This window comes from Meles meles, chromosome 6 (genome assembly GCF_922984935.1).
Source record: "Meles meles chromosome 6, mMelMel3.1 paternal haplotype, whole genome shotgun sequence".
NCBI classification, from domain to species: domain Eukaryota; kingdom Metazoa; phylum Chordata; class Mammalia; order Carnivora; family Mustelidae; genus Meles; species Meles meles.
In genome coordinates, this window is record NC_060071.1 from 74,478,926 (window position 1) to 74,496,522 (window position 17,597).

Sequence of the window (17,597 nt, forward strand, 5' to 3'; positions counted from 1 at the left end):
TTGTTCAACTTGATTACTTTCCATTGCTCTGTCATCGGTGTCATTAATTTGTTCTGCTTCTTCCATCTTGCTGTTTATTCCATCATGCATGTTTCTCATTTTGTTTTTTGAGCTCTTTATCTGTGGTTATTCCTTACCTCTATGACAATGGTCTCACTGGTGTTCTCCACTCATTTCTCAAGTCCAGTGAGTATCCTTATGATCATTGCTTTAAATTTTCCCTCAGTCCTGTTGCTTTTATCTGTTTTGCTTGGATCTCCTGCTGCGGCCTTGTTTTGTTCTTTCATTTGGGACACATTCTTTTGTCTACTCATTTGGTCTAAGTCTCTGTGCCTGTTTCTCTGTGTTAGGAAAGTCAGCTGCATCTCCTGTTCTTGAGGGTAATGGCTTTATGAAGAGGTCTTGTAGTGGGGTGCCTGGGTGGCTCGTTGGGCATCTGCCTTCGGCTCTGGTCATGATCCTGAAGTCCTGGGATCGAGCCCCGTGTAGGACTCTGCTCGGTGGAGAACCTGCTTCTCCCTCTCTCACTCCCCATGCTTATATTCCTTCTCTTGCTGTCTGTCAAATAAATAAATAAAATCATTAAAAAAAAAAAAAAAAAAAAGACTTGTAGTGCCCTGCCATGTAGTGTGTCTGTTCACTATTCCCCAGGGCTTGGTGCTTCTAGGATTGTCTCCAGTGTGTGCTGTGTGTGACCTGGTGTTCTGAGCTGGTCACTTTATCCTTGTCTGGCCACTTTATCCTAGGCTAGTTGTCTGCAGAGATTCTCTTTGCCTGTTGTGGGCATTTGGTCCCTGCCTGAATGTGGCACATTTTAACTAGATGTGCTCTGATCTGCTTGTGAAATGAGACCTCTTACCACTACCACTGGAACTGAGGTCTTGCAAAACACGTGTGTCAGGAGACTTGGTATTGGCAGGAATTTGGGCTGGTCTTCTGGGGGAGGGGTTCTGCTGTGCTGGGACTGAGGCAAGTGTGGCAGGGAAGGGCGGATCTGCCAGAGAGTGAAGGGGCAGGACTTGGTATAAGCAAATTAGGTAGTGAGTGTTGGCCCTGTGCTTATGCTGAGAGGCAGAGGAGGGAAATTGCACCTACCAATTCCTTTGTTCCTTGAGAAGTTTCTCTGTGAATTCTGCTTCTCTGGGTCACACTCCGAGATGAGCAGCTAACCTCCCCACTGTGTGCTCTAGGCACTCTTCAGATTGCTGTTTCCATGCTGTATGTCCACAGACTCTCTGCTTGCTTTCCCTCCAAGAGCAGCTCCAAAGTCCTCTGAGGTCTCCCACAGCCAAGTATACTGACCTTTAAACCTCTAGGCTTTATGCCTTGCTGGTTGCAAGAACTCCTGAAATTCAGGACCCTCCTAACTTCCAGGCCAGTTGCTATGGGGATTCATTTTTCCCATGCGCTCCCCTTTGTGCTAGTCTGTCTTTCACCCTTGGCAACTGTGGCTTCCTCCCCACTGCAGTGGCCATGATTTGTTTCTCTCCCAGACCAACTCTCTACACTTCCTACCTTCTTTGATGTGGCCTCTTCTCTGCCTTTAGTTGTGGAATTTGTTCTGCCAGTCTTGAGGTCAATTTCTGGAGTATTCAGGATGATTTGATAGTTACCTAGTTGTTATTTGTGGGGCAGAATGAACCTAGGGTCCTCCTACTCTGCTACCATCTTCCCTTCGTGGTGATCTTTTACTTATTTCTCTGTCTCCTCTGTTTCTCTAAAGTATTATTTTCTAGTGGCGTATTCAGATTCAGGTACAGTTTTTTTGTTTTGGAGGGTTTGTGGTGGGCGGGGCAAGGGTGCTTCTTAGTGATTAAATCACATTAGGAAGCCTGTCAAGTCTAGTCATTCCTCTTTGGGGAATATGCCAAAATTCATCAGTGTGTTGAAATGTTAGCGGTCTGATCCATCATTTAAAGTCTCCCATAAACGTTTCTTAATGGTTTCAGCATCCCATTTACTGGATCCATTACTTCATGCAGAAGCAGTGCTCTTTAAGTGCACATACTCTGTGGAGTGAGGGAAGAAATCTTTTGGTTTTGTAAAATTTAGAATTGAGATAGAACTCATTCAGGTTTTGTTTTTTTTTTTTTTTTTTTTTTTTTGTTTTTTTTTTTTGTAGTGAGGAAGCTCTTCTCTAGCCCCCTTGATCTAGAATCTTGAAGAAGATTACCTTGCTGAACTTAGGTGAGAGGGGGCCCACTCTGTCCTTTTAGCAGAACTCTGGTAGGAAGCTTATGCTTGTATAGAACCAAATTCTGCCTCTAGGCAGTCTATACCTCTTCTAACCTAGCCTTTCAAAATAGCTTGAAATTTCTCTATTCTTCTACAGGATAAATCTGAAAAAAGTGAGCATACTTTCTTTTAATATATATGTCCAGGCCAGATATATCCAGATCTTTCCACTTTCCTCAGGAAAATAATTTTCAGGCTATCATCTAAATTGATGATACATATGTATATGTATAGTAAATTTGAAAAGAACAAAGTACTCTTAGAGGGAATTTGTTCAGTATACTTTGACTTTTTTTTTTTTTTTTTTAAAGATTTTACTTATTTGACAGAGACCATGGGAGAGAGAACCAAGAGCAGAGGGTGGGGTAGAGGGAGAGGGAGCAGACTCCCTGCTGAGCAGGGAGCCTGATGCCTGGCTTGATTCCAGGATCCTGGGATCATGACCTGAGCTGAAGGCAGATGCTTAACTGACTGAGCCACCCAGGCATCTTAAGTTAAGCAAAACTTAAGATGAGTTTTGTTCCTAAAAGCTAGAGGAGGGCAGAAGGGAAGAACTAAGCCAGACGGTGACCCTGTCAATCTTTCCATCCAAGTACTAACCAGGCCCGACCCTGCTTAGCTTCTGAGATCAGACGAGATCGGGTGCATTCAGGTGGTATGGCCGTAGACTGGCCCTGTCAATCTTTCTGTCAGTTGCTCTTAACTTTTTTGGGTCATTTGCCATGAATCTGATGCTATAGATTTTCTCCCCAGAAAATTTATCCATTAAAATGTTTGTTTGTGGGGTGCCTGGGTGGCTCAGTGGTTTAAGCCTCTGCCTTCAGCTCAGGTCATGATCTCAGGGTCCTGGGATCGAGCCCCGCATCGGGCTCTCTGCTCAGTGGGGAGCCTGTTTCTCCCTCTCTCTCTGCCTGCCTCTCTGCCTACTTGTGACCTCTCTCTCTGTCAAATAAATAAATAAAATATTTTTTTAAAAAAAAGTATGTTTGTTGGGGCAGCTGGGTGGCTCAGTGTAAGGTTAAGCCTCTGCATTTGGCTCGAGTCATGATCTCAGGGTTGTGGGATCAAGTCCCGCGTTGGGCTCTCTGTTCAGCGGGGAGCCTGCTTCCCCTCTCTCTCTCTGCCTATTTGTGATCTCTGTCTGTCAAATAAATAAAATCTTTTTAAAAAATAATAAATAAAAAATAAAATGCTTGTTACATGTATTCATCGACCTTCACATACATATCAAAATGTACTTACACCTCATTAGAGGATTCAAGGCTCCTGGGTCCTCTTTCAGCTTTGCTTAGTAGTATTTTTGCCATGGATATGGTTTATATGGTGAAGGATTGGGGGATAGGAGTGAAGGAGGGCAGTAATTTGGGGGATTTCTGTCTTAGTAACTCTTCTATATACCATTATCTGTCTGTCTCCCCCTTCCCTATTCCTACTCATCCTTCCCTTTTTCCCATGCACAGTACTCCTCATAAGAGAAAGAGGTCATGTGTCCTTCATCACCTTACTCTTCTCACTGAGGCTGTGTTTCTTTAAGTCTGTGATTTGTACTGCCTTTATAGTAATTACTAGTTAAATTTCAGAGAAAATGATACGAGAGGATGGCATTTTATTTGAGTGCTTTAAATGTGTGTTAACACATGAAGGATCTTTTAGAAATCTTGGGGGAAAACTTTCTGGTTTGTTGTATTGAATGTGTGTGCACATGTGTGTTCTTTGCGTTAAGTTCATAAATGCATTCACTGTAATAATGTCAGCCAGTGAGACTCTTGTTCTTTTTGTTCCTGCAGATGTGGTAAAAGGTGAAAAGATTCTTCCAGTATTTGATGAGCCACCAAATCCAACCAATGTTGAAGAGAGTTTAAAGAGAATTAAAGAAAACGATGTGTGTCTTGTTGAAGTTAATTTGAATAATATAAAGGTATGTGTGCTAAGCAAACAATAAAGTTTTGACTTGCTTTAAGTAAGTTAGATTTAGGATGAGAGTTGGGCAGTTTTGATAAAGTGTGATTCTATAGTTCTGCAAGGTAAAGTTTTTACTCCTAACAGTATGCTTAGATTCTTTTATATTTTAGAAATTAAAGTATGATATTTTTCTGACTTGCTTTTTAAAAAGTATCATATAAAAATGTAAACCCTGCACACTGTCAGCATAAGTCTTTCTGGCTTCCAAAGTACTGCCTACTTCTAAGAGCACTTAGTCTTTCGGGGGTTTGTTTGTTTTAATCCGGTTTCTTGAAGTATTCCTTGTATTGAACCAGATTCTGCTACCTATTGAAATTCTGCCAATTCTGTGTACAGTTCGATGAGTTTTGACCAATGCAGAAGTTGTACAGCCACCACCATAGATGTGGAACATGTCAGTCCCTTTTATTGTCATTCTCTGCCCCCAGCTGTAGCCCCTGACCACTCATTTCTGTTTTCTTCCCCTTCATTTGCCTTCTCCAGAATGTCCTATGAGTGGAATCAAATAGTGTGAGCCTTTGAGTCTGGCTTCTTTCACTTAGCATAATGCATCTGGGATTCATCTGTGTGGTTGTGTTTGTTAGTAGTTTGCTGAGTAGTATCCTGTTTTATGAATATGCTGCAATTTTTTTAATCCATTCACTACTTGATAGACGTATGGATTTCCTCTGGTTTAGAATCATTATAATGAAGCTATTAAACATATCTGAACATGTGAACGTATGTTTTGTTACTCTGGAGTAAACAGTAGTGGGTTTTCTGGGATCTTGAGTTTTTTTTTTAAAATGCAGTGCTTCCTTGGAATAAAGAAGAAATGAGTTAGGAGGGTGTAGGGATGATTAATTACCAAAGAGTAAATTCAGATTATCTCTTGAGTTTTGTTCATTATATAATAGCTGCATTAAGAACTCCTCATTTAATTTTATTCTATTTTTAAGAATTCCTCATTTTAAATCTTGATTTGTCTGAATTAAGGACTGAGAGAGCATCTGGGAATTATAAGAACCTAGGGAATAAGACCTCAGTGCTCCTTTAACAGGTGTGCCTCCCTATGAGCTGAAGAAAGCAAGCCTTGAGAAAAGCTAACATTCCTAGTTGATCACTAATTTTAATTTTTAAAAACTTCAGTCCTCACATAACTAAATCAACAGGCAGTGATCTGAAAATAGTCAGGCTACAGGGAATTGTAGTGTTGGTAATAAAGGGAGAAATTAGTGCCTTCTAGAACTGTGTCTTTCCACATTTCAGGTAGTGTAGGGTTAATCTCTCTTATTATAGCTTAAACTAAGTGACATCTCTCCCTTTGTAGAAAAGTGGATCCATTTTGAATACTCAGGTGTTGGCATCTTATAATCCGAATAGTTAAGTGTAGGATAATGAAAGTTTCTTTAATCAAAATGCTAGAGAAATGATGATATATACTCTCCTCTAGGTCAGCAGTTTGTGCAAGTGTACCATAATAGAGAAATGAAATAACTATGAAGGAGGCTGTTTGACTTCCTTTGTAGAATAAATGTTTTGTTTATATAATTTTTTCTCCCCGCCCCCTTGTATAATTTCTAAGTACATTTAATGAAAAAAAAAAGTACAAACACATTTGATTAATGGACGAAATTTCTTAAAAACTAAAATGTCATATTTCACATGATTTTCTTCCAAGAATATCCCAGTTCCAACTCTAAAAGATTTTGCAAAAGCTTTGGAAACCAACACACACGTGAAGCATTTCAGTCTTGCAGCCACGCGGAGCAATGACCCTGTCGCTGTTGTAAGTAAGCTGCTACTGATGGTAGTGAAATAGTGACTATGGTATGGTACAGAAGTGGCTCAACGGATCTTATGATGAAGATTTCCTCTCTTTTCAGTTGATGTTTAGCTCACTGTTAGGCAAGACATTATTTACTCTTTTATGTTTATTTTTCCTGTATTTCTTCCCTATAATTTTAAAAACCGTAAGTGAAGTCATGCAGTATATACTGTTTTGTAGCTTAATTTTTTGCTGAACAATATATCTTAGAGATCTTTCATATCACTACATAAAGTTCAACACCATTCTTTTAACATCTGCAGGGGATTCCATTTATGATCTATAGCGCTGGATTTTGTCAAATGCTTCTAATATGTGTATTGAGATGATCATGTGGTTTTTGTTCTTTATTAATATGGTATATTCATTGATTAACTTTTGCCTGTTAAGCCAACCTTGCATTCCTGAGGTAAATCCCACTTGATCATGGTATGAACCTTTATCTGCACTTGGCTTTGAGGACATCACTACCTTTGATTCTCTTCTCTCCTCACTGGATGTCCCTTCTCTGGTTCCTCCTCATCTTCCCTACCTCTAAGCATCTGAATGGCCTGGGGCTCAGTCCAGGTCTTCTTTGTCCACTTTCTGGGTGATGTCACTCTGTTTCATTGCTATTATCTGTGTATGCTTCAGACTCCCAGGATTGTTATCCCCAGTTCATACCTCTCTCCTGAACTATGTGCTCATGTCCACCTCCTTAACCCCTTGCTTGGCTGTCTAACAGACATCCCATATGATCCCAAACTCCTGTCTTCCACCCATACCTGCTCCTCTACCATTTTTTTCCTGTCTCACTAAATGACAACTTCATTCATTCATTTGCTCAAAACAAAAGGAAATGGAGTTACCCTTGACTTCCCTTTCTCACAATCTTAAATGCATATCCAGGCTTGTCTTCCAAATATTCCAGAATCTAACCATTTCTCACCATTTTGTCAACTACCATGCTGGTCAGTCTAAGACAGCATCTTCTCTCATCTGGATTATTGTGATCACCTCCTCACTGAGCTGCCTGTGTCCATCTTTCCCACCACAAAGCCAGCCTTTTTTACATAACATCAAAAGTGATTCATTTATTTGAGACAGCGTGAGAGAGCACAATCTGGGATGGGGGTGGGAGGGCAGAGGGAGAGAAAAGCACACTGCCTGCCGAGCAGGGAGCCCGATGCGGGGCTCAGTCCCCCAACCCTGGGATCATGACACCAGCTGAAGGCAAGTGCTTAACTGACTGAGCCATCAGGACACCCCCAAAAGTGTTTTTTTTAAAAACTTGTTTAGTTACTTCATTCTTTTTTTTTTTTTTAAGATTTTATTTACTTACTTGACAGAGATCACAAATAGACAGAGAGGTAGGCAGGATAGAGGGGGAAGTAGGCTCCCCGCTGAGCAGAGAGCCCAATGTGGGGCTCGATCCCAGGACCCCGAGATCATGACTCGAGCCAAAGGCAGAGGCTTAACCCACTAAGCCACCCAGGTGCCCCTAGTTACCTCATTCTTATACTCAAACCCTTCAGCAGCTCCCCATTTGTCTACTAATAAAAATCACGATCCTTCAGTAGTCTTATAATCCTTTACTTGCCCCATTTTTTTTCTTTTTAATATTTATTTGAGAGAGAGAGAGGAAAGGACGGAAGGAGAGAATCTCAAGCAAGACTCCCCAGCTAAGCACAGAGCCTGATGCAGGGCTTGATCTTATGACCCCAAGATCAGACCTGAGCTGAAACCAAGAGTCAGGCTCCACTACTTGCACTTTCTTTCATTCAGCTGTAGACATACAGCCTCTTGCTCTTCCTCAGACATGCGGTGCATGCCTCCAATGCAGGGCCTTCCCCCTTGTTTCTCCTGCCTTGTTTCGCCTTCCATATTTCACATGAAATATCGATGTGAAATGATATTTCACATCGTTTTATGTCACCACTTTGAGCCATTGCTCTAGCGTCACCTTCCTGATGAGGCCTTTCCTGACCACGCCTGTTCCCAGCACTCTCCGTTTACCCTATTTTCTTTCTCTGTAGCTCTCTTTACCATCTAACATTGTGTTTTGGTTATTGTCCACTCCCTCCCCACTAAAATATAAGTTCCATCAGGCAGAAAATTGTATGTTCTATTTCTAAATCTTCAGAACAGTGCTTAATCAAATAATCGGCCACCAGTAATATTTGAAGAAATGTATATACATTTCATTTGTATGTACAATTGTATGTATGATACAAATGGATAAGGGATTTGTTCCACGTAGCTAGCTGTCACTGATGAAAAGTACACACGTAGAGATACCTGTCCCAAGTTCTTTCTAGTATCTCTGCCCTCTTTTGCCTTTTCTTTTAACTTGACTCTGTGTTCTGGTAATCTGTGAGCAATTCTGACCTTCTGCCTTAGGCATCCCTTCCCATCTCAGCCTCAAAAATCAGTCCATAATTTATCTTCATTTTTGCTACACAATAAACCAGCTGCAGTAGGACCCAAGTAAGAAAAGATGTTCCAAAGAGACCTTGATGGAGTTAGTCCTACACAGGAACTGAGAGGAAGTGTGAGAGAGACAGGAGAAAGGAGGGAGTAGGGTATGAGTGAACATAACAGTGTGAAAAGCAGCAGAGAATATTACCAACAGAGGATTACATATGACACATCTAAATACCGTGACAGGGCATGTGTGAAAAATAGGTATGAGGCCTATGAGGTTGTGTGTCAGCCTAAAACAGTCTAATGAGAAACATCAGAGCAGTTCTGCTAATCACTGTATTTGTTTACGGCAGGTAGAATATGTGCTGGGTACTGTCAATTTTTATCTCTAAATATTTTCTTTATAATTTCCAGGCTTTTGCAGATATGCTGAGAGTGAACAAAAATTTGAAGAGCTTAAATATAGAGTCCAACTTTATTACAGGAATTGGGATTCTAGCCCTGATTGATGCTCTAAGAGATAATGAAACCCTGGCAGAGCTCAAGATTGACAATCAGGTCAGTGTTCTATAGCAGTAACTGAGGAAGCCGTGGAGGGGTTCGGGACTCAGGAGGCAGGTGAAAGGGGGGCACTTTGGAAAGGTAGTGGCCTGAAAGGTGATGAGGACATTTGAAGCATCAGAATATTAACATTCTGAGTATGGGTTTGAACATATTTAGAGTTGTGCAGCCATTGCCACTAATTTCAGAACGTTTTGCTCACCCTTCCCGCCAGCCCTGGCAAGATGAGAGAACATTAATCCTTCTGTCTCTGCACATTTGCCTATAAACGGAATGATACAATATGCGGTCTTTGTGTCTACCTTCTTTCACTTAGCAAAATATTCTGCAGGTTCATCCATGTTGTGATATGGATCGGTAGTTACTCTTTTTTATGCCTGAATAATCTATTACATGTGGGTTGTTTCTGCTTTTTAAATATTGGGAATAATGCTGATAGGAACATTCATATACAAGTTCTTATATGAACATAGGTTTTCATTTCTCATGGGTACATACCTAGGAGTGGAATTGCAAAGTCATGTGGTCAGCAACTCTGTGTTTAACTTTCTGAGGAATGGCCAAGTTGTTTTCCACAGCAACTGCACCATTTTGCACTTGTACCAGCGTGTATGAGCTTCCCAATTTTCCCACATTCTGGCCAACACTATAATCATCTCATAATAATGGGTAGGAAGTGGTATCCCCTTCTGGTAATCCAGTTTTTTTGGTGTCTGTATGAACATAGACTGAGCTTCAAAATGTTGTTTCTCCTGTGTACGTATGTTGTAAGAATTGGGAAAATTTAAAGAGACCCCCAGAATCAGCATTTACCTGAATGTCTTAGTCTTGACTTACCTTGAAAAGTATTTTGATCTAATTCATTACTATTTTTTAATTATTCCAGAGGCAGCAGTTGGGAACAGCTGTAGAATTGGAAATGGCCAAGATGCTTGAGGAAAATACAAATATCCTTAAATTTGGATATCAGTTTACACAGCAGGGACCCCGGACCAGGGCAGCTAATGCTATAACAAAAAACAATGACTTGGGTAAGACAGACGCATTTCAAATCAAATTTCTGAATTGTATCATTAAGCTAATTGTATTAGAGGGACTTTTTTTTCCAGTAAGTTTCAACATTATTCTGGGCCTTTTAATTCTGGGCCTTTTAAAATCTGCACAGCCCTTTTTATATTGATTGAATTAGAGCTCAGTTTAAGCACAGTTGTAGTGATTACTGGATTCGTGGGTGAAATTCTCCTGAAACGAACATTTCACAGCTTTAAGCTAACAGTTTTCTACTAGAAACATAAATGCATCCTGGAACAAAAACTTTGTTTTCAGTTACAAGTCGCCTCTTGGAGCTATTAAAGATTTCAACATTTCAGGGAAGTTTTTTGCCCTTTATATCAAACAGGCCTACATAGAAATTCATTTTTACATGATAAAATATGGCTTATAGTTTCGATCCAAATTTTATAGCATGTGGCACGTAAGTGTCTGCTGTCCTCAGCGGCCTCCTGAACACAGCCATTACTGGGCAGTTTGTCTTCTCGCTGCACACCCCTACTGAAAATACTGCTGAGGCATATGTTTCTGTTTGAGATAATTCAGCCAAGGCTGAATTAAAGAATATGATGCTTATAATTTTGTTTCTACATGTTTCCAATAATTGACTCTTCTTTTAAGTTTGGTGTTTGTCATTAAAATATTTTTAAAGATGTGTTTAGACAAGAATTAAAGTAAGACTTCTGAAAGAGAGTAACACTTCAAAGTGATGCAGTTCTTTTAAACTTCAGCCATATTTGTGTTTGCATTATTTAAAGGTTTCTAAAGCAAAGAAGCTACAGCTTCCTTCTCTCAACCCAAATTACTGTGAAGAGTGTTAGTTCAAACCCTGTCTATCCCTTGATGACTTCGTTTCTTACAGATTTTAATCTCTTGCATTTTGGTGTGTTTGGTGTGCTGTTGATTCTCAGTGTAACTTGCAAAGTCATGCTAATTACATGGAGAATCAACAGTACACCAAAAGATGAGAGAACACATGGAAAGTACTTCTGGGCTGCTTCATGTTGACACTGTGCCGCTGAGTGGATGTCCATGACCATGTGTAATAGAGGAGGCGGAGGCGGAGGCCACGTTGCAGGTGTGGTCTGACATGAAACCGAAGTGAGAGAAAGCAGACAGCTTTGTGTGGGTAGCTCTGGAGACACCCCCACCCCCACCTCATGCTCGCTCTTTCTGAGCCAAGCCAGAGTTTCAGACATGAGATGAGAATAGGAACTTTCCTGGAGTGGGGAAGTACATGGATAAAACCTCACATTTGGGATCAAGGTAGTTATTTATATGCTGAGGACAGCATGCAGACTATAAAAATGGACTCTCATTGCTGGCCGCTGCCTCCAGAGTAAACTTGCAGAAGTATTGCTTCTGGAAGCTAACACAGCAGATAAAAAGGCAGTGCTGGTAGAAGGCACTAAAATTAGATGGGAAGAAACTTAGTTTCTTTGCATTTTTTGGCGGGAGCATTTGAGAGCCATTGTTGACCATCAGATGCTTGATTAAAATGAACCCGTATTTTTTATTCTTCTAGAGATTGGATGTGAGGTTAGAATTTATTTGCAATTGATCATAAAGTATTAGTGGAGGGGGTTTTAGAAAGAAATTGCCAAAGACTTATTAATAGGTGGGACGCCTGGGTGGCTCAGTCGGTTGAGTATCTGCCTTCGGCTCAGGTCATGCTCCCAGGGTCCTGGGATCGAGCCCCGCAGCAGGGAGCCTGCTGCTCTCTCTACCTGCCACTCCCTCTGCTTGTGCTCTCTGACAAATAAATAAAACCTTTTTAAAAATTAGTTAATAGGGCCAAATTTATGAGCCTCTCAACTAGCAGCTGAACCGAGAAATTGCTGGTAGCAAGTAGGCACTGAGTAAGGAAGAAGAGTCTGACCTGGTTCTTGGCCCCGCCTTCTGCTGTGTGTGCTCCCAGCACCCTCTGCTTGCTTCCCAGACCTACATTTCGGTCTTGGCACACAGGTCAAGGCAGCAGGCATCAAGACCCTGTGCTCATACCGGCAGTCTGGCATGTAGCTGCCAGAAAGACCTCAAAGATCAAAATTTGAAACATACATTCCCCAGGCATCTAGTTTTTCTTCATCTTGCACGTGGGGCTATATCAGATCTTTAGTGTTGATTCTGATGTCTTACCTCTTATAGCTTCCTGTTCATTGAAATAATCTACCTACTCCCATCTCTCCAGCTACGAAGTGTCCTAGCTGCGAGCAGCAGACAGGGTCCACAGCACACATGCAATATTTATGTGAATTCTGAGTCTCCTATTACTATCCTCACACCAGCTAACCACATAATTTCCAACCTTTTGGGTCTGCTCCCTTCTGTCACAGACCTCCTTTACATGTGTTATCTGTATTTTTCAGAGATCTATATATATGAGTCAGGTTTGTATTTGAGGACTTAAGTCCCTGATTTTTTTCCCTTAATATTTCAGTAAACATGCAAGACTTGCTTTTTGTTAACATGGACTAAAATTAGAGTAAGGGTTGTACTCAGTCAGCTAAGTAGAAGAATGCTCATGGGAGCTTAAATCTTCAGTTCTCCCGGTTTTTGCTTTCTGCCTAGCACCCATCCAATGGCTGGACAAGCTTTTTTGCACATCATTTGCATGTCTGCTTGAAGACCCTATCCTACCGTCACCGAGTATGGCCTACTAGTTTGGGGTCACCAGTCTGAAGTGGCCGCGGGCTCCTGAGACATACGCGCCTTTCTTTTGCTCCGTCCACTAGACTAGTTCACTGATCACTTTGGTGGCCAGAGCTTATTATGTTCGCCAGATAGGATCTCACCACGTTACTAGGGGCTGAGGCGTGCATCACTTTGTATTTTGTTGTTTCGTCAAAGCCCAGTTCATTTTGTAGGAGACACTAGAAGGAAAATTTGGAGAACAGTAGCAAGTCACTTACCTTGAAAATGATAAAAATATTTTTTGTTCTTTCACAAACTAAGGAAATGGGTCATCAGAAGAGCATGCAAGTTGTTATTTTTAATACGTTCTAATCCCAGCTGAGTGTGACTTCAAAATTTAACACAGTAATTTATAAGTCATTGTCGTAACAGGTATTGGTTTTTTTAAATAACAAATAAGACGGGCGCAGTGACGTGAAGGTGAATGTGGAGCAGTGGTGTAGACTTCCCCGCTTCTGTGGGAGCTCAGTGGAGCGGAAGACACGTGCGTCACATACCGAAGCCCCTCATTTCTTAACACATGGGAGTGATGGGAGTGATGAAGGATGTGAATTTATTTTAATGGCTTGTGAACAACAAATGGATATTTCATTTCTGTACAGCTCTAACTGGATCGTACAGAAACTTGTTTTTTACAAGCAATTAACATTGTACAAAGTAACCGGGATTTTTAACACGCTTGCTTTTTTTCTCACAGTTCGCAAAAGACGAGTCGAAGGAGACCACCCCTAAGTCCACCAAGATCCAATCTTTGGGAGACTTGAAGAGGTCACTAGGAGCTCATGGTGGTGATGTCAGATGTTAAGATTTTCCTGGGTGGAAGGGAAGAGACTGGAAATCTTTTTTTTTTTTTTTTTAAACTACATATATCTTTTTTCTAGTTTATGTTGTTAACAGTTTCAAATTGTAAAATCAATAGTAGGTGGTATTTTGTATTTTATAACATTTCTTTCTGCTAAAATCAATTTTAATTTAGCTTAATTAAATGGATTGTGAGTTAAAAAGTACAATTGTGAAAGAAGTTTAGGAAATCATTTATGTAGAATACTATGAACAGTTTAAGGACCAATCTTTTTTAAATCATAAAGGGACCTAATAGAAGAATTGCCTTTGCACCTGTTAGGTACAAGACTCTCATCAGAGCTTTCTTTCTTATCCCATTGCATGGAGCCCTTTCCCTGTTTTAGAATACATGAACTTGACAAGAGTATGCTTTCTGTTTCTATCAAGAAAGCAAAATGCCGGAATTTTAAAAACAGAGGATGCAAAACCTGGTCCTCTGGTCAGGAGTACAAGCTCATCTCTGGGAGAGAGAAAGGGGCCTCCTGCCTCCTGCAGGTCACCGCGCTAGCCTGATGGGTGTGAGCCAGCAACATCTAGACTTATTTAAACGCAGTCACCAGCTTGGCCGGGTTACATACTTTGTTTAAAAGTAGAGTTGTGGCTAAATTCATTACAGTTTTTTATTTTAAATGGGCATAATTAAATTTTTGTGTAATTCAAAATTTTATGAAAGCTCATAGTCAAAAGCATCTAAATAGGCAAGCTATTTTCTGCTCTGTAAAAGACATAGAGCCAGCTCTTGGTTATTTAAGAAAAAAGAAGGCTGTTATTAAACACGTGAAATAAAAGATGATAATCAACGTGATGGAATTTGCGTCTGAGGCACATGTAAAATGGTCACTGAAACCTATGATTACTCTAAAGTGAGCAACTTACTTCACTGCCTGAGCAGGCATTAGCTGCCGCACTGCATTGTGAAAATTCGTGTGTGCTCCGCAGGATCGCAGAGATGGTCGTGACTCACCTCGTGACGCTTGCTATGAACTTTCCAACCAGTAAGGGAACTGTCCTTCATAAAGCTAATGTTTATTACGTTTCCTTTCATCGTATACTGTTTTGTCCACATTGTGTAAAAGTCATCTCTGAGAAGAGTTTCTTCCTACTGCCCATGCTCACAGCATTCAGATGATCACATGAACAGTGTACTCGTGCAGGCTACCTCCTGCACAGGTGGAGAGACAGGGGATTCGGACCTGGATTCCAGCTCTGTTTCAGGGCAGCCCCTGGAGCAGAAGATGGCAGAGCCAGCCCAGCTATAGGAGACAGGCAGGAAGAAATCGGAGTCATCCTGACCACCTGAATTCAGGGCTGGCTGGATCATTTACAGGGAATAAAGGGAAGAATCCCATTTAAGAGTGGGGGATAGGTAGATTGATTCTTTAAAGAAGAGTTTTTGAAATTGAATTACAAAATGTCACCCCTCTGGCTTGGGCTGGACGGTTTAATGAGCCAGGCAGCATCTTGTGTACTCTGCTAATAAGCCTTCTCGACAGGTGAATGCTTCCCTCATAAGAATTGGTTGTCTTTAGTTTTTTCTGAGTTAGTATCCAGTGTTTCAAAGGGGCCAAAGATTGACTTTGCACTATTCCCTTTCAGTTAGAAACCACTGATACTCTTTTTCGAAGTTAGCAAGTATTTCTGTCTCTTCATATACAGCTTTGGAGATATACTTGATTCTGGAAACTGCTCACCTGCCACAGGGTGGGGAGCGAGCACGCAGCAAGGGTCCCCACTATGCTAACAGCAAGGCCTTCTTGCTTGCACTGTCCTGTAAGTCGGTGAATTGAGAAGTGTTACCCCTTCTACCACATGTTGTTGTTTAAATAGAGGTTGGCGGGGCCCTACCCAGTATGTATATCGTACTTATGGGTAATATCTTTTTCATTTATGACTTACCGAAGTACGAAGCAGTGTTTTGTTTGTACCATAACAGTTTGTTACAAAGTTGAAGAAAACATCTTTTCATAATTATCTTTAAAGATGACCATTCATCCAATTGAATACAGAAAATCAAGAATTATAAGGGAGAAAACTGATGTTTACTTTGATCTTTAAGATTCTGGCACCTCTTAACCATTTAGTAACTTATAGTATTTCTACATAGCTTTAAAATGTAATAGATTAGGGTTCTGAAATAGTCTTAATTTTTAAACCAAAGATTTTGTAAGGCCTTAAAACATTCTTTAGGCTAACCAATATAAACATATCTGGTTATCAAATCAAAGAATACTCTTTGTACTTTTAAATTGCTGTTTTTAAAAATCTTTTAATTTTCCATTTTGTACAATTTTACATTCATATTTGTCTGAAGTTGATTTTTCAAGTATGTCTACATGAAATTGTATGTATTGAAAAAAGCAATATTAATACTGATATTAAAATGCATTTTGGTGCTATTAACTTGTAGCTTAAATCTAGTAAAAGTCTTAAGTATACATAAAATACATTTCGTAAGGGTGCCTGTCATTTAGAAGACCAAATAAACATTCTGTGTTTAAAAAAAAAAATAGCGGATTGTTAGAGATCAAGGAGAATTCTCATTAAATTGCAAGTTCCTGTTATTTGAATGAAGTAACCCACACACTCATTTTGTACAATAGGTGCACTCTGGAAAAGTTAATGTAAATAGAACTTTGTAAATTGTTTTTTCTTTGACAGTATCCAATGTATTTTCACTGAAAAAGGGGATTCCATGGTATAATAAAAATTAGAAAAATGCTTTGATAAAATGTTAGTCATGTTCTGTTGTACATTTTAATTCTTGCTGCCATTAAAATAAGATGAGATTGATGAGGTTTCATAAAATCTGCTGTTTTGGGTTCTGTACTCGCAGAGCACATCTCCCTTGCCCTTACCTTTTGGTGTCAGGACGCACAGGCACCCACCCCACAGACCGGAGGGTGATGCGCTCTCCCGGATCCCCAGCAGCTGCCATCCTCTGCGAGTTCAGTCCTGTCCCTTTGCCCCTTCATCACAGTGCCCCTTCACTCTTTTAAAACAATGCTTTTCTAATATTACTGATATAATTAACATATAACTATATTAGCGGAAGGTAGGTAACGTGACGTGACATACATATATATCGTGAAATATCTACCCCAAGTTCTTCCTGTGGTGAGAATTTTTAGGATCGACTCTCTTAGCAACTTTCAGATCTGTAATACGGCTTTGTTAACTGGGGTCACCATGCTGTCCTCAGGGCTTCGGGTTTGTTCATCAAGCTTCTACCTCTGACCACCTCCACGGTGTCCTCCACACCCCACCCCTGCCTCAGGCAACCACCAGGCTATTCTAGGCCTGAGGTCACTGTTTTTATATAGTCAAATAAATGAGACCATACAGTATTTGTCTTTCTCTGGGTTAGTTCACTTAGTATAATGCCTTGACGGCCACTTCACTTGTGCATAGTATTAGCTGAACATAGGCTCCCACGGGAACCAAACACACAATGTACCAGAACTACTCCTGTTGCCCTTGGACAAGAGTTTGAGTTCTTGGATCTAACCATCTATCAAACTGTCTTCACTGTCAGCTCTGACAAGTCATCTTTCTAGATCATTCTCACCATAAGACTTGCACCAAAGAAATGCTTCACTATTTTTAAATGGAGAAAATGTATTTATAAGCAGAGTTCTATATTTTTATGTCACTGTAATTTGGTCCTTCTATTCAGCATTAGAATTCAGCTCCATAAGTCTTGTTACTCAAATATTACTCATATTAAATATACTGATAATTAAGCTTGATTCATAACAGTGAAGTTTCTTTTGAAGACTATGTACTATAGGCATTTAGAACTTACATCATACTGAAATAATTTCAATAAAGTTTATCAAAAATTCTATAGACTTGAACTTCTTGAAATTTCCCATTAGTTCTTTTGTTCTAAACTTTCTTACATAACCCTTCAGGGACAAGCTTATTTCCTGTAGTTATTCTATCCCAGTCTGTTAAATTAAGCCATATAAAATTGTCAATACTTGACCATCTTTACACTTAAAAATAATAATTTCCTATCGTTGAAATACCTTCGGTACTTGGTCTG

At 40.2% G+C, this 17,597-nt stretch overlaps 1 protein-coding gene across 2 annotated transcripts in view; it reads left to right on the forward strand.

The window, feature by feature from the left end:
- The window catches only part of TMOD3 (tropomodulin 3), an 80,457-nt gene extending 64,576 nt beyond the window's left edge, over positions 1–15,881 (forward strand). For both annotated transcript variants that reach the window (XM_046009140.1, XM_046009141.1), the window contains 5 exons: positions 4,023–4,153; positions 5,858–5,965; positions 8,822–8,965; positions 9,855–9,999; positions 13,407–15,881. In XM_046009140.1, coding sequence (XP_045865096.1) covers positions 4,023–4,153; positions 5,858–5,965; positions 8,822–8,965; positions 9,855–9,999; positions 13,407–13,441 — 563 coding nt within the window. In that variant the 3' untranslated portion in view covers positions 13,442–15,881. The remainder of the gene's footprint in view (positions 1–4,022; positions 4,154–5,857; positions 5,966–8,821; positions 8,966–9,854; positions 10,000–13,406) is intronic.
- The last annotated feature ends 1,716 nt before the right edge of the window (positions 15,882–17,597 follow it).